Source organism: Gymnoscopelus microlampas, assembly GCF_963454915.1.
Source record: "Gymnoscopelus microlampas genome assembly, chromosome: 5".
Classification (NCBI taxonomy): domain Eukaryota; kingdom Metazoa; phylum Chordata; class Actinopteri; order Myctophiformes; family Myctophidae; genus Gymnoscopelus; species Gymnoscopelus microlampas.
In genome coordinates, this window is record NC_139942.1 from 5635455 (window position 1) to 5660821 (window position 25367).

General features: G+C 40.8%; 1 protein-coding gene and 1 pseudogene across 2 annotated transcripts in view; both read left to right on the plus strand.

Moving 5' to 3' along the window:
- Positions 1-8632: 8632 nt before the first annotated feature.
- The window catches only part of LOC311044864 (extracellular calcium-sensing receptor-like), a 35968-nt pseudogene continuing 19233 nt past the window's right edge, over positions 8633-25367 (plus strand). The window contains exons 1-2 of the transcript in view: positions 8633-8838; positions 8968-9262. The product of the transcript in view is annotated as an extracellular calcium-sensing receptor-like (transcript). The remainder of the gene's footprint in view (positions 8839-8967; positions 9263-25367) is intronic.
- Positions 10338-20883, plus strand: LOC311045907 (extracellular calcium-sensing receptor-like; the record flags this gene model as incomplete). Its single annotated transcript, XM_084057981.1, has 4 exons — positions 10338-10598; positions 18061-18288; positions 18374-18497; positions 19970-20883. The coding sequence occupies 4 exons, from the start codon at positions 10338-10340 to the stop codon at positions 20881-20883; spliced, it is 1527 nt and encodes a 508-aa protein (XP_083914107.1).

Below are 25367 nucleotides of genomic sequence, written 5' to 3' on the forward strand. Positions count from 1 at the left end.
TGGATGATGGTATGGCACATACTTTCATCCGGCTGTATTCCATCATGATGATACCATTCATATGAACGGTCTGTATTATATATATATATATATATTTCTGTATTCGTTATGGTCTCTTGGATGAATAGTCCAGTAGGGCCAAAGGATCTAATTGGGGGTTAAAGTAAAAGGTTATCTGTTAATACTGCCTAGCTGCTCAAGTTAAAGGTAGCTATAATTGGTTGAATCATTCGGTTCAAATAAAAATAATATGGGTAGTTTGCAGAGGCTTAGCTTGATTATGCTCTGGTTGCCACCAAGTTTCAATTAGAGCCGTATTTCAAAGCCATTATTCTTAAATTGCGATAGTTATTTGGGCTGTTGTATATCATTATGTAGCACTGTACTGCTATCTAAGTCAAAAAACTTAACAGTTAATGTGAGGTAAGGCTTGTAGTATTTGTAAGAAGGGTTAATGGTAGTAGTTTGGAAGGATAGCAGATAATGGTAGCTATTTCTATTTTTTGTGGATTGAAGCTTGTGAATGGGGTGATGTTTTAACTGTTATCTCTAGGGGGTGCCATTTAGAGGGCATGCAAAGGTTAATCTCATTCTCTGTTGCTTCAATTCCTATCAGCATTATGGCTTAGATGCAGGGATTGGATTCATTAGTTGCCGAGCTAACTCGCATGTTACCTCTACTTTTAGCTTAAACATGTCTTTGTAAAGGGATATTCATTCACTGCTTAAACTCATTCTGCTTCTGTTTTATGTTTCTTGAGCAACTGCCCATTATGGTGACCCAATTCTGAAGATGGCATGAACTTCTGTCCATCATGGATGCTGGGAAGGTTCAGGTTGCGGGTTGCTGCCGGTCTTCATAACTACTGCAGCGATATGGTCATTGCCGAGCAGTTCTCAAGATCATCTTGGTGGTATAACTGGATCTACTTCTGCTGAAGCCATGAGAGGCAGGTCACCCATTAATCAAATCTAAAACTCAGTCTGGTTAAGTCTACTGAAAGCCTTGTCGGCTGCTCTCTGCTTGATCTGCGTATCCACTCACTCATGTTCTAAAGGATTCAGCATGTATACAATTCAGGTGTATAAATGTCAAATGGTATGGATTGTTTAATGATATTGGATATCTAAGTTGAGCTAATTTCATGGATGTTCAAATCACTACTTTCCACTTGGGGTTGTGATATTGTGAAATATCAATTAAATCACGATTTGACTTAAGAGTAGCGGTGGATCACTCGGTTCATGTTTGATGAACGCAGTTAACTGTGAGAAGTAATGTGAATTGCAGGACACATTGATTATCAGATTAAGCTTTTATTAAGTGGAGAAAGGAATTATCTAATGTAGATATTGTTGGAATTAGTTCTGTCAGCATTCTATGGGTTCTTAGATATGAGAAATACTTTGCTTGCTGAAAGCTCACACGTTCAACTAAGCACTCTAAATCAGTAATCATCTACTGGAATATCATTTATTGTAAGAACTGATGCCGCTTTGTCTGTTCTTTTCTATGTTCTGCTACCTGAAATGGCGGTTAATCTGGAGGAAATGATCCTGTTCGTCATGGATGATGGGAAGGCATGTCAAGGGCGTGGTTTGCTGCCAGGCTACGTACAGTGTGCCAGCGATGTGGACTCTGCCCCACGTGTATACTCCTCACTTCTTTCGGATCGGCGCAGCAACCTCAGCAGCATCGTTGTTTTTTTCATCCACTTAAAAAAAAGCCATGGGTCGCTGGTCGTCTGCTGCCTAGGAACGCTATATTTGTTTAAATACGGATGAAATTCTTGCAGCTCAAAAAGTTATGAGTGTTATGTGTGGTCAATTATGGGGTAATTCAGGAGTTGCATAATTGATTGTGTGTTAAGTATTGCTTGTCAGAGCGCAGGTTGGGGGTCAAGTAATTTAAGGGATGGTAAACCACTAAGCATTGGTCATGTTGGTCTCATGTATGCTTAATTGTGGTACTAGAATAGTAGGTTGGTTAATTGATGTGCTACAGTGGTATTAATGGTAGGTATGGTAGCCACTAGTAGCATGGTCGTGTTGGGTCTCACGTTGCTACAGTGGTATTCCATTAAGCATGGTCGTGTTGGGTCTCACGTTGCTTAATGGTGGTTTAGAAGGTAGGTTTAGCATGGGTAATCCACTAAATAGTATATTCCGTCTATATCAGGTCACCGCTCGGGCGAGCGCGACTTGCCTTATAGGGTTCGCACTGCTGCCATCATATAGAGGGAATTTGACATTGCTGTCTATACACATAGTTATTCATAATTTCATGGGCATCTCGGTATGCATTTAAAGGAAATGTGTCATTGCTGACACTCACATAGTTAATTCATGTAGCATATTTCATTTATATCAAATGGAGTTAAATGAAATTGCATCTCTCTTGATGCTTTTACTGATACACATTCTCATATAGGCTAAGGCGTGGCTCTCTGCCGAGAGCGCATGTTGGGGATTGGTTGTGCTCAGTATGGTACACCATTAAGCATGGGTCATGGGGGTCCCACACTGCTTATGGTGGTTTAGACGGTAGGTTTAGATGGTAGGTTTAGATGGGTAATTCACTATATAGTGTATTCCTTCTATATCAGGTCACCGCTCGGGCGAGCGGGACTTGCCTAAAGGGTTCGCATTGCTGCCATCATATAGAAGGAATTAGACATTGCTGTCTATACACATAGTTATTCATAATTTCATAGTTTATTTCCTTTAACATCAGAACACAGTAGTGTTTTGCCAAATGTGCATCTTATGGTTGATGCTGGCGCAGAATATCGGCTTTTAGATGTGAAGGGCTTCTTCGGTATGCATTTAAAGGAAATGTGTCATCGCTGACACTCGCATAGTTAATTCATGTAGCATATTTCATTTATATCAAATGGATTCAAATGAAATTGCGTCACTTTGATGCTTTAACTGATAAACATTCTCATATAGGTTAAGGTGTGGCTTTGTATTTGCTCACTGCAAGTGAGCGCATGTTGGGGGTTTGTGATTGAAGATCTGTGTCATGTTTGCACATGGAATCTTTTATATCACAAGATCAGAGTCACACCGCCATACTTGAATGCAATATCATTGCATATATGATAATGGTTAATAAATGGTAAATGGATAATTAATGGTCTGGTTATTTCTGAGCTGAAGTGTCTAATTGAAATTCAGTGTAACGATAGTTCATGTAGACACGGAAGGCAGAATGTTTATATACTTCATTCACTCTCCCCGGACCCCCCCATTCGCTTATACAGTTGTGCTCCTTTAAGGCAGTACGTTCAACCTTTTGGCATTCTCATTCGCTACAAGCCAACTCACTCACGCCCTTATACCCACAGTGCAACACTGGCGGGTCATTTAAGCAGCTTCTGCTCTCTGTTCATTCTAGATGCTTAGCTGTGATTTGCAGGTTGTACAGCTGTAGGTTTCAAATTCCCTCCACCTCCCCGGCCTCCTCCCTGTGGCACTTAGTTCATATTGTTATAGGTTGATTCTGTGTATTGTACTGTGGTTCTATGGATTATACTATGATTCTGTGTATTGTACTGTGGTTCTATGGATTGTACTATGATTTGTGGTAGTTTAATTAGGCATTGAAGGTTCAATGTTTATGTAATGCTGTATTTATGCTCTCCTCTGGGGGGTTTGTGATTGAAGATCTGTGTCATGTTTGCACATGGAATCTTTTATATCACAAGATCAGAGTCACACCGCCAAACTTGAATGCAATATCATTGCATATATGATAATGGTTAATAAATGGTAAATGGATAATTAATGGTCTGGTTATTTCTGAGCTGAAGTGTCTAAATGAACACCAATGACTTCATGATGCATAGTTTAGCAATGCCATGAACTAATTTTCAGTGTGACAGAAATGAGTATAGAGTTAATAGTTTTCTCCAATATTCATCTTCATCCAAGTTATAAAGCTTGTGCTAATATTGTTTTCATAATTGTATTGCAGACAAAATGTAAATATACAATAGTTGAATATATTTGTTACCAAAAATGTCTTAAATTAGTTTTTACTGTATAGCTATGAACTGTAGGCCTATTTATGATTACATTAATGTGTACAGACTGGTGTTTTATATTTATGATAAAATGCAAATTCACAGTGTGTAAACCTGAACAGTTATCCTAGTCTGGTACTTTGAGATGTCTGGTACACTAGCTGTGTCAAATGCTTAATTTATGCTCCGTCGTATAAGTGTTGCGTACCGGGAATAGCAGATCGGGCAGATTTTTCGGCATGTGACACCGTCGTACGATGGAGCACAAATCTGGCTTTAAAATTTAAAAAAGCGACTCCAACGATGTGCATTTCTAGAAGAGGCTGTCAACATCTCCCATCTCTACGTAGAACTTCTTCAGTTGGGAGTAGTACTCAATTGTCACCTGGCCATTCTCTTGTCCTATACCTGGTAAGCATAAAGGTGAAGCAGTTTGAAACCCAGATTTAGATTAAAGGAGCTACACCATGAATTTAAAAAATAATAATAATATTTGATATCATATTGTTTATGTCCCTCAAATGTTTTTCAAAAGGTTTGAGCCTAAATCAAGCCTCAGATATACTCATTCCAACTAACTTCTCTCTGGCTTATAAAGCACTTTCACCTGCAATACCACATTGTCCTGTTTGGCACGGGGCGCTATTGAGCCAGTTTGTATGTTATGTCCTGGATCTGTGTGGAAAAAGTAAAAAAAAAAAAATTAAAATGAAAAAATATATATATTTTTTTTTTGGATTTTTTTTTTTTGGTTAGAACTGAAAAACGGGAGGAATTGTTCCCAGACGTGACGTAGGGTGGGGGAACAAATCTGACGGACTGTTTTCAGACCAATTTACATAAAAAACACAGATAGCCTATGAAAGCCTGCATGCTCGAAGTCGGGTATTTGTTGGAACAGAAGAGAGGTGGGGGAGACCAAAAACACACAAAAATGAAGAAAAAGTTAAAATTCATGGTGTAGACCCTTTAAACGTGTTTTATTATGTTACTACTACACCTCTGTAATAAAACACATAACTATTTAACATGCACATCGTTGATTTTAAGGCACCTTAGCATAGCTTGCTTCTAAAGAATGCAACAAATAGTTTTTGAAAACATGTTTTTCAAAAGAGAAAAATGTGTTTATGAAGAAGAAAGATTTTCAGTACAACATTGAAATTGTCATTGGAGATCATTGACAATTTCAGGTGCAAGTGCTGCTCACTTATGAGTTTGACACCATGCTCGGCGCAGTCATTCACAGCGGTGATGGCACATACATTCACCACACCTGCCTGGAATGCTGCACTAGTAGCCCAATCCTTTACATCGAGTGAGAGAAATGCTGGATCGATGCACAGCTGTCGCATGCTAAACCAGCAGTCTAGGTTGGCGAGGTTCGCCAACCAGGCTGGAAACTTTGGCTTGACGAAGCCAGCGCCAAAGTACAGCTGTGAGGCTTGCATGGGAAGATCAGCTTGTGCTACAAAATGGAATTTGCAAGTGCTAGGCAGCATCTCCTCTCCAGCACTGTCATCGCTTATGCTGCGATGCCCTCGTCAACAGACTACGTGTACAGCTGGTGGTAGAGTCGAGTGTGAGGTCATTCCAGGCAGCATCTACCACTGCTTCGCAGGTTAGCCACCATGTTGAGTAGATGTGCGTTATGAAGTTGGCATAACTGCTGCCATGTGGTGATGGTGCCCTGCCCTGAGGAAGCAAGGCGATATGCTGCCAGCTTGATAGTGTAGAGCAGCTTGACCATTCATCGTGCCTTTTGCTGCGCTCGCGGCTATTGAAAGGTTACTGGAGACTATGCTGCATCATCTGCAACCAGATACACAAGACAGCTCAAACTCGTGGTAGTCGCCTCGCTTGTAGTCAATCACTTTTACAGCGCACACGATGAGTTTAGCACATAACTTGGCCAGGAACGTTTGTTCGTCGTTGGCAGGAATGTAAGCAAGACAAATGGGCCACTACATTAAGTGCAGCAGCAGGTGTCAGTTGTCCCGCAGACACAACAAGATAACCTCTGGTGAGCCTGGCGTCTCCACCTTGAGGTCTGTGAAAATGCAGCTGAGGAGGCACCTCACCAATGTGATGCCAAAACACTAGCCTTGATCTCCAGGCTTTTATTTTCCTTCGCGTTTTGCTCAAAAATAGAGCCTGGACCAGCCTGTTGACGTTCCTGGAATAGGAAGTGGGTTATTTCCCTACCCAACCAGCACGAGTGGGCGTTGTTCCAAATGTTGTGACGTCAGGGCTCTCAATGCTGCACATTGGGGAGGAGGAGGGGCACGGGGGCGGGAGCACAGATCAGGCGGATTCTCTGTCCGGAGGGCAGCGCTAGGGCAGCCTACCAGCACACCGACCAGAGCAGTGGTCAACCAAGTAACAGCTGGATGTGAGATGGCTGGAGTTTGATGTGGCAGTGCAGCACCACTCCTTCAGCAACTTTGAGCCACTCCACATATCCAACCACCACTGTCAAACGCTCCTCCAACTGGTGCACATTGCTGAGCATGGGTGTCAACTTGCTGTCCCAGTGCAGGTTGCAAATTGTAGATGGTGTAGATGGTGGGAGCACCCAGCCACGGTGGGGAGACACAGCCTGGGTCCCCCCACCTCGCGATGGTCGCGAGGTGCGGGGGACTGGACTAAATCTTTATTTTCTCGACTGGACTGAATCATAGGGGGGGACGGTGTCTTTTAATTAAACAGAGACCGGCGCCACTGCATGGACAATGACCCTTAATAATAGTACATGCCAACACAAAAAAAGAGTAGATTGCCTGATTCTTCATATCAAGGTGCAGCCTTTTTGCCTCACAGCATTGTGCTTCATTAGCATTAGCATTGTACTTCATTGTTTCAGGTTAGTATGGCTACCACTTAAATGATGACGCGGAGGAGAAGACATGCCCCCAGCTCCCACAGCGTCCCCGCCAGGAATCGAACACAGGACCTTCTAGCTGTGAGGCGGCAGTGCTGTATACCGACTGTGCCAAAGACATCGCCTGATTGTCGAGGTTGCAGCACTAAAATATCAACGTTCGGCCAATCACAGAAAACCAAAAGCACCGTGAGAACGGTATCGACTCCTGCCCAAGCCAACTTTGTTCAACTATGGCTCTGCTTGCTTGTAGCATATATAACCTACTGTACCATGAAACGTAACTTAACATACTCTTGTATTCATTGTATCTGTCATTCAGATAAGACGTTAAAATTGAAGTGAGATGATCAAAGCATTTAATTACCACGAGCCACCGCTTGTTCAACGATAATGCAACATTAACATTAACCTGAACAAACCACAGTCATTGTCATTGCAGAACGAGAGCTTTCCTCGGCTGACTTAATGTTCCTTATGGTTTCTTTGGACAAACAGCTAAACATTGTCCACTGCATTTTATTCCCCAGGTGAATCGTTACATAACAAAAAGGATTTGACGCAAACCCATCATTGAGCAATACAATAATATTCATGTTTATAGCCTATATACTCTACCATAATGTCAGGGGTAGCATGTGCTTAGTAGGCTATATAGCATATACATTTGCATTTATCATTCGGATAATTGAAATTGACGTTGAGATCAAAGCATTACTTGGTGTTTTTTTTTTTTTTTGCCTCTACACCAAACTTCTTCACCAAAAAGATCAGATCTACAAGCTGACAACGCCTTGTCAGCTTGTAGATCGGCTATTTTTGGTGAACGTTATCCAATTTGTTATTCAAATGCATTCTCATTCCTCAGGTGAATAGTTTTTACATTACATCATATCAGACGGCAGTTCATTGTATTAACGTCTCTCTCTGTCTAAGTGAAAAAAAACTTTATTGTTCTCTAAAATGCTTTGTGTAATGGTAATGGCAGATGCATGAGGGACAGTGATATTTAAGTAAACAATATATTCAAATTGTACATAAATAAACAATATGAAATTGAAATATGTCTTTTTAAGTTATTATGAGGAAATGCAAAGTACATTTTTAATGAATCTAACAATTTCAATCACTTTATAATGGAGATGAAGTTCAAAGGTTCAAGCCCAAAACAGTGAATTTCTGGTACTTTTCAACATGCTGAAAACATATTAAGATGTCATCACTGACACACAATGATTTTTTCCATGGCTATTAAAATAATTATTCGTTTAAAAGAAATGGAAATCTACCCCGGGGACAGAGAGTCACCCATATATATATATATATATATATATATATATATATATATGTATATATATGTATCTGTGTGTGTGTGTGTGTGTGTGTGTGTGTGTGTGTGTGTGTGTGTGTGTGTGTGTGTGTGTGTGTGTGTGTGTGTGTGTGTGTGTGTGTGTGTGTTGCCAATGTAGCCCTGGTAAGATAGTTTGATTGACACATTATAGGACAGACACAACATAATGTTTTATATGAAAGGATTGTTAGTGTTAAACCCTGCCTCTACTGCCTCTGGTGTGAAAGATTACGTAGTGGCATAAGGTAACACAGGGGACGGCATGGCACTGTGTATAAAATGCAGCCACTGGACAATTTAGAAAGGGGGGAGGGTGTTAGACAGAGGAGGACAGACATGAGGGTTTCACTAGACACACACCTGTTTTCATACATGTACTTGACCTTGATATTGTTCTCTTTCTTCTCTGCTTTGTCTTCCTCCCCTTCCTCTTCTTGTGAGTTACAGGAACAGTTTAATCTGAACAGAGTGTATAAGGCTGGAGACTTTATCCTGGGTGGGTTGTTTCATGTTCATCTCAGCTCTGTCTACTCTGAGTTGTCTTTCACCTCCAAACAGCAGGAGCCCATTTGCTATAGGTGAGTATCACACATACAATAGCAAGCAAGACAATAGGTAACATGTTTTAGCACCAGAGGATTAGTTGATGTTGTAGATTTCTACCATAATATTAATATTCAAAGTTACATTGGAGTTTTGTGTGTTAGATTTCACATTATAGGCTTCAGGTGTGCACAGACCATGGCCTTTGCCATTAATGAGATCAACAGAAACAGCAGCCTACTACCCAATGTGACTCTGGGATATAGTATCTATGATACCTGTAAGTCGCTTGGAGTTACATTCCGTGCAACATTGTCATTGGTCACTGGGAGAGAGGATCAGTTTCAACTGGATGAGAGATGTGTTGGCTCTCCTCCAGTGCTAGGAATTGTGGGTGCTACTTCCTCAACTAATTCTATTGCTATTGCTAGAATGTTAGGTTTATACAGAGTGGCCCAGGTAAGTTTCCTATTTGAACCCCCTTTTACCATGACATATTTTATGACTAATTCTGGTTACTTCGTAATTTACTAATCTAAAATATGATAAATAATGCACTTTGTCTTTTTTACAACTTGACAGACATACAACATAATCGTTGCTGTCGAGGAGAAACCTTTTTCGTACATAAATGCCCTACTTTGTCATACCACAGTGTCACACAAAAGCACCACAAGTAGCCGATCTACAAGCTTACAACCTGACATGATATGACACGTTGTGATCTTGTGGATCTGCTATTTTTGGTATTTATAGTAAATTGAAGTTTCTGTGGGTTTTATGAGAGAGAGAGAGAGAGAGAGAGAGAGAGAGAGAGAGAGAGAGAGAGAGAGAGAGAGAGAGAGAGAGAGAGAGAGAGAGAGAGAGAGAGGGAGGGAGGGGGGGGCTGATTATAACACAGGTATTATTGTTATATTCTCACATTATCACATGCTCTTATTCTCTGTTTGCAGTGGACAGTTGTTAATTATTTAATATATTTGAGAACAGATGTGTTGTACCTTTTGTAGGTCAGTTACTTTTCCACCTGCGCCTGTCTGAGTGACCATAACCAGTTCCCATCCTTCTTTAGAACAATCCCAAGTGACGCCTTCCAGGTACATTTAGTTTTTCAAGTCATGTCATATTATGTTTCCACAGTATTTCAAAATGTTCCCAGATACATTTTTTGAAATAAAAGATCTACAAGCTCACATAGTTGTGAGCTTGTATTTTCGCTCTTTTCAAATAGCCAATGTATATACTGTAGGGATGAAGTGGTTAAACTGATTTTGATGCTATTAACTGAATTTGCTGGGGACCTACCTAGAACCCCCTCAACAACACTTTGATAATCATTGTAGTAGTACATGTTCCACACACTTAACAAATATCTCCCTCTATTGAGTTTATTACGGTGCTGAAGGTCTTTATTGAGAGCATCAAAAGAGAATGATTAGACCTTTTCTATTGTGGAATCTGTGTAGGAGATTCACTATGTGAATAATCTAGCCTAAACACGTATCCCTCCATTATATCCAACCAGGTGCGAGCTATGCTCCAGATTATGAGGCGGTTCAGGTGGACCTGGGTTGGATTGCTGTTCATTAATGATGACTATGGACACAATGCTGCCAGATCCTTCCAGTCTGAGCTGGCCCAGTCTGGTTTGGCTTGTCTAGCGTATGTGGAGGTTGTGCCCATGGACTCTGACCCAGATGAACTTCAGAGGATTGTCTCTGTGATGAAGAAATCTACAGCTCGTGTGGTCATTGCATTTGTACATGAGAGCCATATGGTTAAACTCCTGGAGGAGGTTTGGTTTATTATTCACAATGCATTCATAATTATAAGGAATATGAAATTAGCTATATTGAAGTGAACACATTATTTCAGAATAAGAAATTAACATTTTTTATGAGATGCAATTGAGTCACTCTCTAGTTTCATCAATTTAAATGCTCAGCTTATTATTATTATTATTATTATTATTACCCTTATTATTATTATTATTATTACGGGGCCAGGCTTCCAGCATGGACCCGTATTGTTATTCGCATTATTACGGGGCCAGGCTTCCAGCATGGACCCGTATTGTTATTCTGATTATTCCGTTTCTTCTTCTGCCACTTTTGGCAGTTCTGGCTGAACCGTGCAGTCGCTTTTTATGAAACTCGGCCATATGATAGATGGTCATGAAAAACGATCAAGAAATAATTCTCACAATCTTTCGTCAAAAGGTGGCACTATAGCACTCAATTGAAAAATGCCAACTTTGAACAGGTACAACTCATGCCCTGTTTCACCTACAGCCATGAAACTTCGATGCACACGTGCGTCTCCTCATGCTGAACAACTTTCACACTCTGACTTTTGACCTCTGACCTTTAGATCTCCCACCATTTTGAATTATATGAAAAACAGTTAAAACCTATCTCCTCCTGGGATTTTTGAGTAATCTGCACGAAACTTTTTACACATGAACTTTGGACCTATGCCAAAAAACGTTTGCAAAATATTTTCCATAAGTGAAAAAATGAAGCTTTAATGAGCCAATGAATATTGCAGGTTTATGACAATTATTCATCTGCCCCTAACACATACATGCAGACTTACCATTCTTTGAAACTTTGCAGAAATGTAAAGGGCCATTCCAAATATCACTGAAACCAATCTTACTCCAATTGGTCAAACGGGGGCGCTATAGAAATTTTTTGAAAATGCAAACTTTAAACAGGCAAAAGTCATGCCTCGTTTGGCCGACAGCCATTAGACCTGCTTACACATGTGCCTTGACTAATGAGGAACACATCTATCACGTTGACCAGTAAGCACCGCCCTTAGATTGTCCGCAATCTTGAGCAGTTTGAAAAACACTTAAACCCAGGATTTTTCAGCTATTTGCGTGAAACTGTATCATCAGTGTGATCTCCTTTCACAGGTTTTTGTCTGTTGGTGGCTTCTCGCTTAAATGTGTGCCCCACAACCTGAAGGTCACCAGTTCAAGCCTCACTTGGTGCAGACTTCATCTAAGTTGCATTTCACACAACATGACTATCAATGAATACATCTGCAATTGTTAAAGATAACATGAAATACTTAATTGAGTGTTTTTTACATACAGCTGATCTACAATCTCACAACTTTTCAGATAGCAATGAGAGTATGTTTTTTCAATGTATAACATACTTCATTGTGAAAATAGCCGATGTACAATCTGACAACTTTTAATGGTTTGTGAGCTTGTAGATCGGCTACTTTCACTAGTTTTGCTTCCGAGGAGATGTACAATTTCTTCATTGGTAAATGGTTTGTGAACGAGTGATCTTAGTGTTAGTGAAACAGGGGCTTGGGTCATGACAGAAGGCAAGCGTTTGTCATCCTCAACAGACAACATCAGCCTGGACAAAGCTATAGCACTATAGGTAGTGTTGCAGCTACCTAAGAGTGCCTCACGACCGCAAGGTTGCTGGTTCAAGCCTCACTTGATGCACACTCATTTAAGTTGAATTGCAAAAAACATGACTCAATCTATTCCGTTTCCATGGCTCTCTCTTCAATCTATTCCGTTTCCATGTCTTTCTCTTAAATCTATTCCGTTTCCATATCTCTCTCTCTCTCTCTCTCTCTCTCTCTCTCTCTCTCTCTCTCTCTCTCTCTCTCTCTCTCTCTCTCTCTCTCTCTCTCTCTCTCTCTCTCTCTCTCTCTCACTCTCTCTCAGGGGCGGCCATAGCTGAGTGGTTAGTGAGCCAGAGGCTCTGGTTGCCCCAGGTACGATTCCAGGCCAGGTCAGCAAATGTGTCGATGAAATTTGTCATCGACACAAGCAAGACTCTTAACCCCTAATTGCTCACAGGCCCTCATTGGAAACAAGACCGCAAGGACTTTCATGAACTGACCTGTTGAAGGAATTATCATTTCTCTTTCTCTCTCCTGGCCCCGTATTATCGCTGCTTGCAGCTATATTTCCATTTCTTCTTCTTCTTCTTCTGCCGTTTTTGCCAGTTCTGGCTGAACCGTGCAGTCGCTTTTTATGAAACTCGGCCATATGATAGATGGTCATGAAAAACGATCAAAAAATAAATCTCACAATCTTTCGTCAAAAGGTGGCGCTATAGCACTCAGTTGAAAATGACAACTTTGAACAGGTACAACTCATGCCCTGTTTCACCTACAGCCATGAAACTTCGATGCACACATGCGTCTCCTCATGCTGAACAACTTTCACACTCTGACTTTTGACCTCTGACCTTTAGATCTCCCACCATTTTGAATTATATGAAAAACAGTTAAAACCTATCTCCTCCTGGGATTTTTGAGTAATCTGCACGAAACTTTTTACACATGAACTTTGGACCTATACCAAAAAACGTTTGCAAAATATCTTCCATAAGTGAAAAAATGAAGCTTTAATGAGCCAATGAATATTGCAGTTTTATGACAATTATTCATCTGCCCCTAACACATACATGCAGACTTACCATTCTTTGAAACTTTGCAGAAATGTAAAGGGCCATTCCAAATATCACTGAAACCAATCTTACTCCAATTGGTCAAACGGGGGCGCTATAGCAATTTTTTGAAAATTGAAACTTTAAACAGGCAAAAGTCATGCCTCGTTTGGCCGACAGCCATTAGACCTGCTTACACATGTGCCTTGACTAATGAGGAACACATCTATCACGTTGACCAGTAAGCACCGCCCTTAGATTGTCCGCAATCTTGAGCAGTTTGAAAAACACTTAAACCCAGGATTTTTCAGCTATTTGCGTGAAACTGTATGATCAGTGTGATCTCTTTTTTCAGAGGTTTGTCTGTTGGTCCAATAGCGTCCCGCTTAAGTGTATGTCTCACAACCTCAAGGTCACAGGTTCAAGCCTCACTTGGTGCAGACTTCATTTAAGTTGCATTTCACACAACATGACTATCAATGAATACATTTGCAATTGTTAAAGATAACATGAAATACTTAATTGAGTGTTTTTTACATACTTCATTGTGAAAATAGCTGATCTACAATCTCACAACTTTTCAGATAGCAATGAGAGTATGTTTTTTCAATGTATAACATACTTCATTGTGAAAATAGCCGATGTACAATCTGACAACTTTTAATGGTTTGTGAGCTTGTCGATCGGCTACTTTCACTAGTTTTGGTTCTGAGGAGATGTACAATTTCTTCATTGGTAATGGTTTGTGAACAAGTGATCTTTGTGTTAGTGAAACAGGGGCTTGGGTCATGACAGAAGGCAAGAGTTTGTGATCCTCAACAGACAATATCAGCCTGGACAAAGCTATAGCACTATAGGTAGTGTTGCAGCTACGTAAGAGTGCCTCAGGATCGCAAGGTTGCCGGTTCAAGCCTCACTTGATGCAGACTCATTTAAGTTGAATTGCAAAAAACATGACTCAATCTATTCCGTTTCCATGGCTCTCTCTCTCTCTCTTCAATCTATTCCGTTTCTATCTTCAATCTATTCCGTTTCCATGTCTCTCTCTCTGTCTCTTCAATCTATTCCGTTTCTATCTTCAATCTATTCCGTTTCCATGTCTCTGTCTCTTCAATCTATTCCGTCTCTCTCTCTCTCTCTCTCGCTGAGTGGTTAGTGAGCCCGCCTAGGGAGCCAGAGGCTCTGGTTGACCCAGGTACGATTCCAGGCCAGGTCAGCAAATGTGTCAATGAAATTTGTCCCTGAGCAAGACTCTTAACCCCTAATTGCTCACAGGCCCTCATTGGAAACAAGACCGCAAGGACTTTCATGAACTGACCTGTTAAAGGAATTATCATTTATCTTTCTCTCTCCTGGCCCCGTATTATCGCTGCTTGCAGCTATATTTATTATTATTATTGTGTTAATTTTACACATGTTCTTATTTACCTTTTGGTCTCAGTGCTTCTGTATTCACCTGTTTCCTAGGCTGTGTGTTTTCCACTTCCTGTCGATTTCATTGGATATCATTGGTCATCTGACCAGTTTCATTGGATTTCATTGGATAAAATCGACAGGAAGTGGGAAACACACAATAACAGGTGAATACAATAAACAAACATATAATAACACCAATCAAACATCTTACAGCTATAACCAATTCTTAAAAAGTCTGTCTGTGGGTTTTGAACCTATGAAAAGCATTAAAAAGAGCCTGTGACTAAATAACAACATTGGATCCATTTGAACAATTTGTTCGGTTTTGGATATACAAGGTTTCTGTCGAACAGAAATGATGTATACTAATATTTTTTTGTTCAACACAATAGGTGGTAAAGCAGAATGTGACAGGTCTGCAATGGATGGCCAGTGAATCCTGGTCAACACTTACTGGACTCCAGACTCCTGACTTCATGCCATACCTGAGAGGCACCCTGGGTATTGCCATCCGTCGTGGAGATATACCAGGTCTCAAGGACTTCTTGTTAAAAATACATCCTGACAATGAGCCTGACAACAGCCATGAAAATAACATTGTGAGTATTTTTGGTTAATTTCATGTTAAACTGGTTTATTTATGTTTAAGTCTTAATTGTGTTTCTTCAGGTGAGGCAGTTTTGGGAGCACACATTTCAGTGTAAGTTTGCACCCCTTCCTACAGAGTGGGTGGATAATGGTGGAGGGGTGTGTACTGGACAAGAGGACCTAGGAACAGCAGAAACTTCACTGTTGGATGTGTCTGACCTCAGACCAGAGTATAATGTGTACAAGGCTGTGTATGCTCTGGCCCATGCCCTCCATGACATGTTGCAATGTGTGCCAGGAAGAGGGCCTTTCATTGGGCACAGCTGTGCCAGTTTGCAGACAATACAACTATGGCAGGTATGATATGAATTCACAGTTTACCTGTTAAGTGTTTCTAATTGGACTCACATTTAGATTAATAGTGAATAATGTAAATATGATAGAACACATGAAAAATGTACACATTGGATGACAAATGCAGTATTAATGTATTATGAATAATAATGATTGTATATGGATTCTGTTGACAATTATCGAAATAAAATTAAATAAAATTAAATTAAATTAAATTAAATTACTAATATTCTTATTGTGATGTATAGTAATACTAGTTGCCTGGCAGTAAATGTGTATCAGTGTCTGTAGCAGTAACTTGGATACTTCATCAAAATGTGTGTGTGTTTTTTTTGTTTTGTTAATGCTCTATATTGTAATCATTGCTATCAGGACCCACTTGTTTAAAATCTTGAAACACACACACACACACACACACACACACACACACACACACACACACACACACACACACACACACACACACACACACACACACACACACACACACACACAGGGCCGATGACAGGATTCTTGGGTGGGGGGACTGGTTTTAATTTGGTTATTTATTAATTTCTTATTATTTTATTCGGGTTTTTCTCGGTTTTTGAATTAATGTGTTATTATTTTTTACCTCAAAACATTAAGTCGGGTGTCTTTGCGCGATTTCACGTTGGCCACTTTAGCCACCTCAAGCCAATATATAGTCAGTTCTGTTGTAGAAATACAAAATGTATTTCAGTAAAGGTACAAAAGTATTGGTGTAAAAATGTACTTTGAGTACCAAAAGTAAAAGTACTCCAGTCCTTGTGAGTACTTTTACTCACTTTTACACAATTTACATCGCGATGCAACGTAAATGGCTATTTTCAAATGGCCGAAATGTAGCCTATATAGGGCTGAGATCTACAGCTCACAGAGATCTACAAGCTCACAGAGCTTGTAGATCTGCTATTATCAAAATATATCTGCTATTTTCAAAAGATTTTTATACATTTGGAAACTTGAAATGGGACATTCTGCATAATGAGTACTTTTACTTTTGATACGAGTGCATTTTATACTTTTGCACTTTTACTCAGGCACGGCGGCCATTTATGCACATTAAAGGTTTCATGAGGTTCAGTTTTACCACACATTAAAAGTCTTTGTCATGGTCCTTCAAACGTGTATAGAAAGTTTTAACCAAAAATTCCACTCCATTGATCCATGGCAGGTGTTTTTCTCTCACATTTCTAAAGCCTTTTCAACTGCAATGAAAAAATAAATCTTTGCCTGCGGGTTTCGCTGGTGAGGGATTTTGCCTGTCAATCATCGCCTCTGCTCCGCCCCCCCAAAGGAAAGAATAGGGGAGGGGAGGGGCGAGGAGGAGAGTGGGCGGGATTAATCGACAGTGACCTCACTGTTGAAGGGCCAAGCTCAGATTACTTTTCAGCCTAATTATTCAGAAAACCCCAGACCACAGAAAATCCACTGAATGTTCAAAGTTCAGATTTTTTTAGGGTAATTGAGGTCATAAAACCCCCAAAAAAACATAAAAGATAAAAAAAGTGAAAATTAATGTCATAGAACCTTTAAACATTTAGTTACAGAGGTAGAGTTACACCCGTCCAGTGACCGTCGTCGCCATTCGGCGTCGCCACACAAATATAAATAAATACATTTGCGACGTCTCTGTTACGGCGGGGCCCCCCTCACCTGAGGCCCCCCCGCTTCGGGTGGGGGGATCTGTCCCCTTTAGCCCTGCCTGTCAGCGCCCCTGCACATACACACACACACACACACACACAAGCATAAACAAACTACTTCACATGAACGATGATGGTGTAACTAAGAGAATTGAAGGGGAATATACATTTTATGTAAACAGATTTACAAATAAAAGACAAATTACGTTGAGGTCACTTCCTCATTTTGCTGGTCTATTTGATGCGAGTGCGAGAGGAGAACTCAGAGCATATGGCAATCAATCTGTGATACATCCCGCCCTGTTTTCAGACTGTTTTCAGAGAGACCACGTGACATACAGTATAATATGATATTTTCGGGCCATGGCATAGCACCTTTAAGGGGTAAATTCGAGTATGAAGAGTAGAGTGTTCAAATTAAGTTGATAAAATGTCTTCGCTTTGCAAGTAAGTCATAGTTGTTTACAACATTATGGCATATGATTATATATTATTTTTCAAAAGACATACTTGTATATAATATAACCGCATTGGCTGTAAACGCTCTAACAAGTCGTAGGATTATTTTCTAGGCAAGCCGTTTCTGTTGGAGGTAAAATCACCATGTTTACTGCAGGCTGACTACGGCGGGCCACAGACCACTCTTGCCATCGTCACCGATCACATTACCCCAAAATTAAATCAGCTCCCGTGCTCTTGGCTGCAAATCTGCCCTAAATTATAGAAATTACATGGTTAAATGTTGACAATGAGTGTTAAGCCCCTTTAAGTTCTTAATTATTTTCCTTATCACAATTTCTAGCTTGTGTATTACCTGGAAAAGGTCAAGTTCACCACTTCATTTGGTGATGATGTATCATTTGATGGGAATGGTGATCCTTTACCAATCTATGATGTCATGAACTGGGTGTGGCTCCCTGAGGGAAGCATGAAGGTTCACAATGTGGGTGTGGTCAAGAAATCAGCCTCCGGAGAAGAAGAACTCATCCTTGATGAAGACAAAATCTTCTGGAACTTTGAATCCAAAAAGGTCACTTTGGCTTTGTAAAGTACCTAATGTTGAGCTCATGATGTGAATTCAGACTGAAACTGATCATTGTTCATTTCCTCTGTAGACTCCTCGGTCAGTGTGCAGTGAGAGCTGTTCTCCTGGAACCCGTGTGGCCAGAAGGAAAGGAGAACCTATCTGCTGCTTTGACTGTATTGCTTGTTCTGAGGGAGAGATGAGCAATCAGACAGGTTGATTGATTGATTGAGTCTTTTGATTCATCAATTAAGTTGTGATTGGTGGTGATTGATTTGGTGATAGCACATTAGTACATAACTAGAAAAAGTGCTTCTCGGAGCACATGGTCTCCGCCAGGTCAGGTATGTTATTCTGGCCTCCTGGTGGCGCCATAATAGGCCAATGTGAAAAGGGTGCCACTGCATTCATGATTTGAGGCATTTTGTTCCAAAAATGTGTTTTGCTAAATTAGACCTGCCGGTGGCGCTATAACAGGCCAATGTGAAAAAGGGTGGCATTTCTTACTTGGCCTAGTGGGAATGTGTTTGTGAAATTTCACGGAAATCGCAAGCTGCGTTCATGATTTGAGGCATTTTGTTCAAAACGGACCAATCCAGAAATTGTTGGAAGCGAACCTTAGCCAATGAGGATGGAATATGGGAAATCGGACATATCCGTGTTGATCACATGACTATAGAGATACTATGTACCGATTTGCATGACGTTTGGATACAATCTGTAGGAGTAATGTAAAAAAATGGGTTTTGCACAAATCGGCCTCCAGGTGGCGCTATAACAGGCCCATGTGAAAATTTTGAGGCAGAGGTTCTGAATTGGCATTTAGGGAGTGTGTGTGCACAGTTTCGAGGCGACCGGGCCAACGGGGCCAGAGATTAGCTGGTAACACACGGACAGGACACACGGACGGACGGACACACACACACACGGACGGACGGAGGGTAAAACATACTCTCTCGCCATGCCTTTCGGCCTGGCGGAGACATCAATATAAAGACACATTTTGTATAATCACCGAGGATAAAAAAACAAAAAAACAATCATGTCTGAGGGTACGGTCACACCTAACTTTAATACTGCCTATATGTGGCCGTCTTTTTGCAATGGTTTGCAATGGGAACAGAGCGTTTTGTTGTGGAAATCTGTGCAATGGCAACAAAACGCTCCGTTCATTGAAAACCATTGCAAAAAGACGGCCACAAAGGTTAGGTGTGACGTACCCTGTAGGCTTATTTCCATTGTGGTCCTCTGGACATAAAAAAACAAACAAACGACATGAAATGTAACAAATTGAGGATAAAATCCAAACAATAGTTATTAATAAGAATAGTCTTAATAATAATTAATAAAGATAACCTAGTTTAACCCAAAAACGTTTCTGTATTGGTTATTAAATATTCTTTTGTAGCAATTTGTGTGAGTTTTTTTTAAAGGCAATGAAGGAAAAAAGGAACATAGGAAAGGACATAGGAAACCAAATCCTATGTCAATTTGTTCCATTCCACTGCTGCGCTGTACAAGGTACAAGAAGCAGTTTTTACCCACTAGGCCTAGAGTGTAATACTGGCGAGTTTTATTTACAAGTGAAAAGTAATTTGACAGATACTTTGGGACCTTGTTTAAAATTATTTTAAGTGAGCATTTTTCAACTACTTGTCTGTTCCTTTAACCTTTCCGTCTTTGTTAGACTCAACAAAGTGCACCAGTTGTCCAGAGGACTTCTGGTCCAGTCCCCAGCGTGACCACTGTGTCCCTAAGAGCGTGGAGTTCCTCTCCTACCATGAGGCCCTGGGTATCTCCTTGACAACCATCTCATTGTTTGGCACACTTATCTGTGCCATTGTCATGGGAATCTTCATCTATCATCGTGACACACCCATGGTACGCGCCAACAACTCAGAACTCAGTTTCCAACTTTTGCTGTCACTGATACTGTGTTTCATGTGCTCACTTCTGTTCATTGGCCGTCCCAGGCTCTGGACTTGTCAGCTGAGGCATGCAATATTTGGGATCAGCTTTGTGCTGTGTGTCTCGTGTATCCTGGTAAAGACTATGGTGGTGTTGGCTGTGTTCAAATCCTCCAAGCCTGGGGGTGCAGACATTATGAAGTGGTTTGGTGCTATGCAGCAGAGAGGAATAGTTCTGGCTCTTACTTCCATCCAGGCAATAATCTGCACAGCCTGGCTTGTGTCAGCCTCACCAACTCCTCATAAAAACACACAATACAACAGTGATAAGATAGTCTATGAGTGTGAGGTGGGATCAACAGTTGGTTTTGCAGTGTTACTAGGTTACATTGGTTTACTGGCACTCCTCAGCTTCATCTTAGCATTCTTGGCAAGGAATCTTCCAGACAACTTCAATGAAGCCAAGTTAATCACTTTTAGCATGTTGATCTTCTGTGCCGTGTGGATAGCCTTCATCCCAGCATATATCAGCTCTCCAGGCAAATATGCAGATGTTGTGGAGGTATTTGCTATTTTAGCATCTAGTTCAGGCCTTTTGGTGGCACTGTTTGGACCAAAGTGTTATATCATTATTTTGAAACCTGAGAGAAACACTAAGAAGTCCATCATGGGTCGCGGTGCCACCAAGACATAGAAGCAGAAATGCAATAATGATGTATTTATTGTACATTTAATTAAAAAAAAGTCATAAATAGATATGAGCTCAGCTTTATACCAAATTAAACCAAAAGCAGTACATCAAAAAACATCTGTTATCTGTAAATACAAGTTGGTGAAAAGTTCATTACTCTCCCTTAAAGGCAATGCTTGGTGATTTTGGACCTATACAGTAGATAAGACAATATACAGTAACACTTCTTCATGGGTCAAATTGTATGTAAGCAGCCATTTGGCCAATATACACATACCTGTAAGCTCAAATGTTCTAACGTTATTATTTTTTAAAGGCTTCCAGTTAAAGCTACTTTGTGTGACATTTTCATGGTCAAAAGGCCTGAAAACAATATGCTCTGTATAAAAGTTTCATAACACTACCAACCAGCGTGCACGTGAGAGCCATTTCTGTTGATTCTTCTATAGCGTGTCATCTGCTGGTCAAAGTCAGAGCTCATCCTTCTGTGTTTCTGTTGAAACACCTTGTCCCATGTCCCTTGCTGCTCACCAACACAAAGACGTAAAGGGTGTTCAATGGCCCTGATTAATGGAAAAAAAATGCAAAAGCGTCAAGATGGTTCCTGCCGGACAGCAACGATATGCAACATATGCAAGCTTTTTCACTGTAATTTGTTCAAGAAATAAACCTGTGTGTGTTAAATAAAGTGCATTTGAAATGCATAGCTTTGTATTAGTAATAAGTAAAATAAGTAGGACAGGAGAAGTGCAATATTTACACATCACTATGGCTCTGACACTTTGACTCTACTGTATCAAACGCATACTATGGCAAAAAGTAAGACTTGTCCCTGGTTTGAATCATTTGGCATACAAAATGACAATGTTAGTTTACTACTGTAGAGCTCCAACCAGATTCTCGGTTCCAGACGTACTGTATATATGTTTGGATATCTAAAGAAAAATCCTTGAGTTTCCATGGGTATTTAAGCAGCATAAAAGATTGGGCCCAAATTCACGGTGTGTTAAGATGACCTGAACAGTTATCCTAGTTTGGTACTCTGAGATAACACTAGCTGTGTCAAATGCTTAATTAATGCTCCGTCGTACAGCAGTGTCGCGTACCTGAAATAGCAAATCTGGCTATTTTTGGCACGTGACACCGTCGTACGATGGAGCACAAACCCGGCTTTAGAATTAACCTCAGTCTTACTCAAGAGTTATCAGTCTCAGTCTTGCAGCGACTCCAACGATGTGCATTTCTAAAAGAGGCTGTCCACATCTCCCATCTCTACGTAGACCGTCTTCAGTTGGGAGTAGTACTCAATTGTCACCTGGCCATTCTCTTGTCCTATACCTGGTAAGCATAAAGGTGAAGCAGTTTCAAACCCAGATTTAGATAAAAAAGTGTTTTATCGTGTTACCGCTGTAACACACAACTATTTAACATACACATTGTTGATTTTAAGGCACCTTAGCATAGCTTGTTTTTGCGGGTGCTTTCAGAATGCCAAGGCAATTTCTAAAGAATGCAACAAATAGTTTTTGAAATGTTTTTCAAAAGAGCAAAATGTGTTTATTAAGAAGAAAGATTTTCAGTGCAACATTGAAATTGTCATTGGACATCAATGACAATGTCAGGTGCAAGTGCTGCTCACTCTTGGCTGCTCCTTCAAAGTTGGTTGAGAGTTTGACACCATGCTCGGCGCAGTCATTCACAGCGTTGATGGCATTTACATTCACCACACCTGCCTGGAATGCTGCACTGGTAAGCCAATCCTTTACATCGAGTGAGAGAAATGCTGGGTCGATGCACAGCTGGTCCATGCTAAAGTCGGTGCAGTCGGTGTTGGCGAGGTTCGCCAAAAAGGCTGGAAACTTTGGCTTGATGAAGCCAGCGCCAAAGTACAGTTGTGAGGCTTGCATTGGAAGATCAGCTTGTGCTACAAAATGGAGTTTGCAAGTAATAGGCAGCATCTCCTCTCCAGCACTGTCATCGCTTGTGCTGCGATGCCCTCGTCAACAGACTTGTACGCGTACAGCTGGTGGTAGAGTCGAGTGTCATTCCATGCAGCATCTACAGCTGTCTCGCAGGTTAGCCATCATGTTGAGTAGATGTGAAGTTATGAAGTTGGCATAACTGTTGCCATGTGGTGATGGTGCCCTGCCCTGAGGAAGCAAGGCGATATGCTGCCAGCTTGATAGTGTACAGCAGCTTGACCATTCTTTGTGCCTTTTGCTGCACTCGCGGCCATTGAAAGGTTACTGGAGACTATGCTGCATCATCTGCAACCAGATACACAAGACAGCTCAAATTCGTGGTAGGCGTCTCGCTTGTAGTCAATCACTTATGCAGCACACACAATGAGTTTAGCACATAATTTGTCCAGGAACGGTTGTTTGGCATGCAAAGGAATGTAGCAGGACAAATGGGCCACAACATTAAGTGCAGCAGCAGGTGTCAGTTGTCCCGCAGACACATTAACAAGATAACCTCTGGTGAGCCTGGCGTCTCCACCTTGAGGTCTGTGAAAATGCGGCTGAGGAGGCACCTCACCAATGTGATGCCAGCATACCGACCAGAGCAGTGGTCAACCAAGTAACAGCTGGATGTGAAATGGCTGGAGTTTGATGTGGCAGTGCAGCACCACTCCTTCAGCCACTTGCATGTCAGCTGGACAATGATCTATCTGGACACCTTGTCATTCCCCTTCGTATTACACATACAGCATTTTGAGCCGCATTTTGAGGCGCTCTGAGTAAAATGTCCGGAGTTTTATGTGGCAAATCTGTTTGATAATAAAGTCGGAAATGTACTACATTAAACTCAGATTTCTGAGTAAAAAGTCGGAATATTGCCCCGCCCCCATCGTTTTTTTTTTTCCTTCAACCACTACGCACTAATGCTCCGTCGTAGTCTTTTTAAGTTAAGTTATTATGTACATGTTTAAAGAATTTAACAATTTCTATCACTTTATAATGAAGATGAAGTTCAAAAGCCCAAAACAGTGAATTTCTGGTACTTTTCAACATGCTGAGAAAATATTAAAATGTCATCACTGACGCACAATGATTTTTTCCATGGCTACTACAACCTAGCCCTAAAATAATTATTCTTTAAAAAAAAAAGAAATCTTGGAAATGTACCCCGGGGACAGAAAAACTCGAAGAGTTGAAGAATCACCCATATATATTTGTGTGTGTGTGTGTGTGTGTGTGTGTGTGTGTGTGTGTGTGTGTGTGTGTGTGTGTGTGTGTGTGTGTGCGTGCGCGCGCGCGTGCGTGCGTGCGTGCGTGCTGCCCTGGTAAGATAGTTTGATTGACACATTATAGGACACACACACACAACATAATGTTTTATATGAAATAATTGCTAGTGTATGTTAAGCCCTGCCTCTACTGCCTCTGGTGTGAATGATTACGTAGTGGCATAAGGTGACACAGGGGATGACACGCCACTGTGTATAAAATCCAGCAACTGGACAATGGATTTAGAAAGGTGGGAGGGTGTTAGACAGAGGAGGACAGTTATGAGGGTTTCACTAGACACACACCTGCTTTCATACATGTACTTGATCTTGATATTGTTCTCTTCATTCTCTGCTTTGTCTTCCTCACCTTCCTCTCCTTGTGAGGTACAGGCACAGTTTAATCTGAACAGAATGTACAAGGCTGGAGACTTTATTCTGGGTGGGTTGATTTATATCCACCTCCGCTCTGTCCCCCCTGAGTTGTCTTTCACCTCCAAACAACAGGAGCCCACTTGCTATACGTGAGTATCACACATACAATAGCAAGCAAGACAATTGGTAACACCAGAGGATTAGTTGATGTTGTATATTTCTACCATTATATCCATATTCAAAGTTACAGTGGAGTTTTGTGTGTTAGATTTGACATTGATGGCTTCAGGTCTGCACAGATCATGGCCTTTGCCATTAATGAGATCAACAGAAACAGCAGCCTACTACCCAATGTGACTCTGGGATATAGTATCTATGATACCTGTTTGACGCTTGGAGTTGCATTAAATGCAGCATTGTCATTGGTCACTGGGAGAGCGGATCGTTTTCATCTGGATGAGAGATGTGTTGGCTCCCCTCCAGTTTTAGGAATTGTGGGTACTGCTCAGTCAACAAGTTCTATTGCTATTGCTAGAATATTAGGTTTATACAGAGTGCCCCGGGTAAGTTTCCTATTTGAACCCCCTTTTACCATGACATATTTCATGCCTAACTTTGGTTACTTCGTTATGTATTAATCTAAACTATGATACGTAATGTTTTTAGTCTTTTTTACAGCTTGAAAGACATAGAACATAATCGTTGCTGTCGAGCAGAAACTTTTTTTTGTAAACAAATGTCCTACTTTGTCATACTACAGTGTCACACAAAAGTACCAAAAATAGCCGATCTACAAGCTTACAACCGGACATGATATGACACGTTGTATCGCTATATGACTTTCAGCTAGCTGGAGCATGTGAACAGAGCTGCTTTTTAGAAG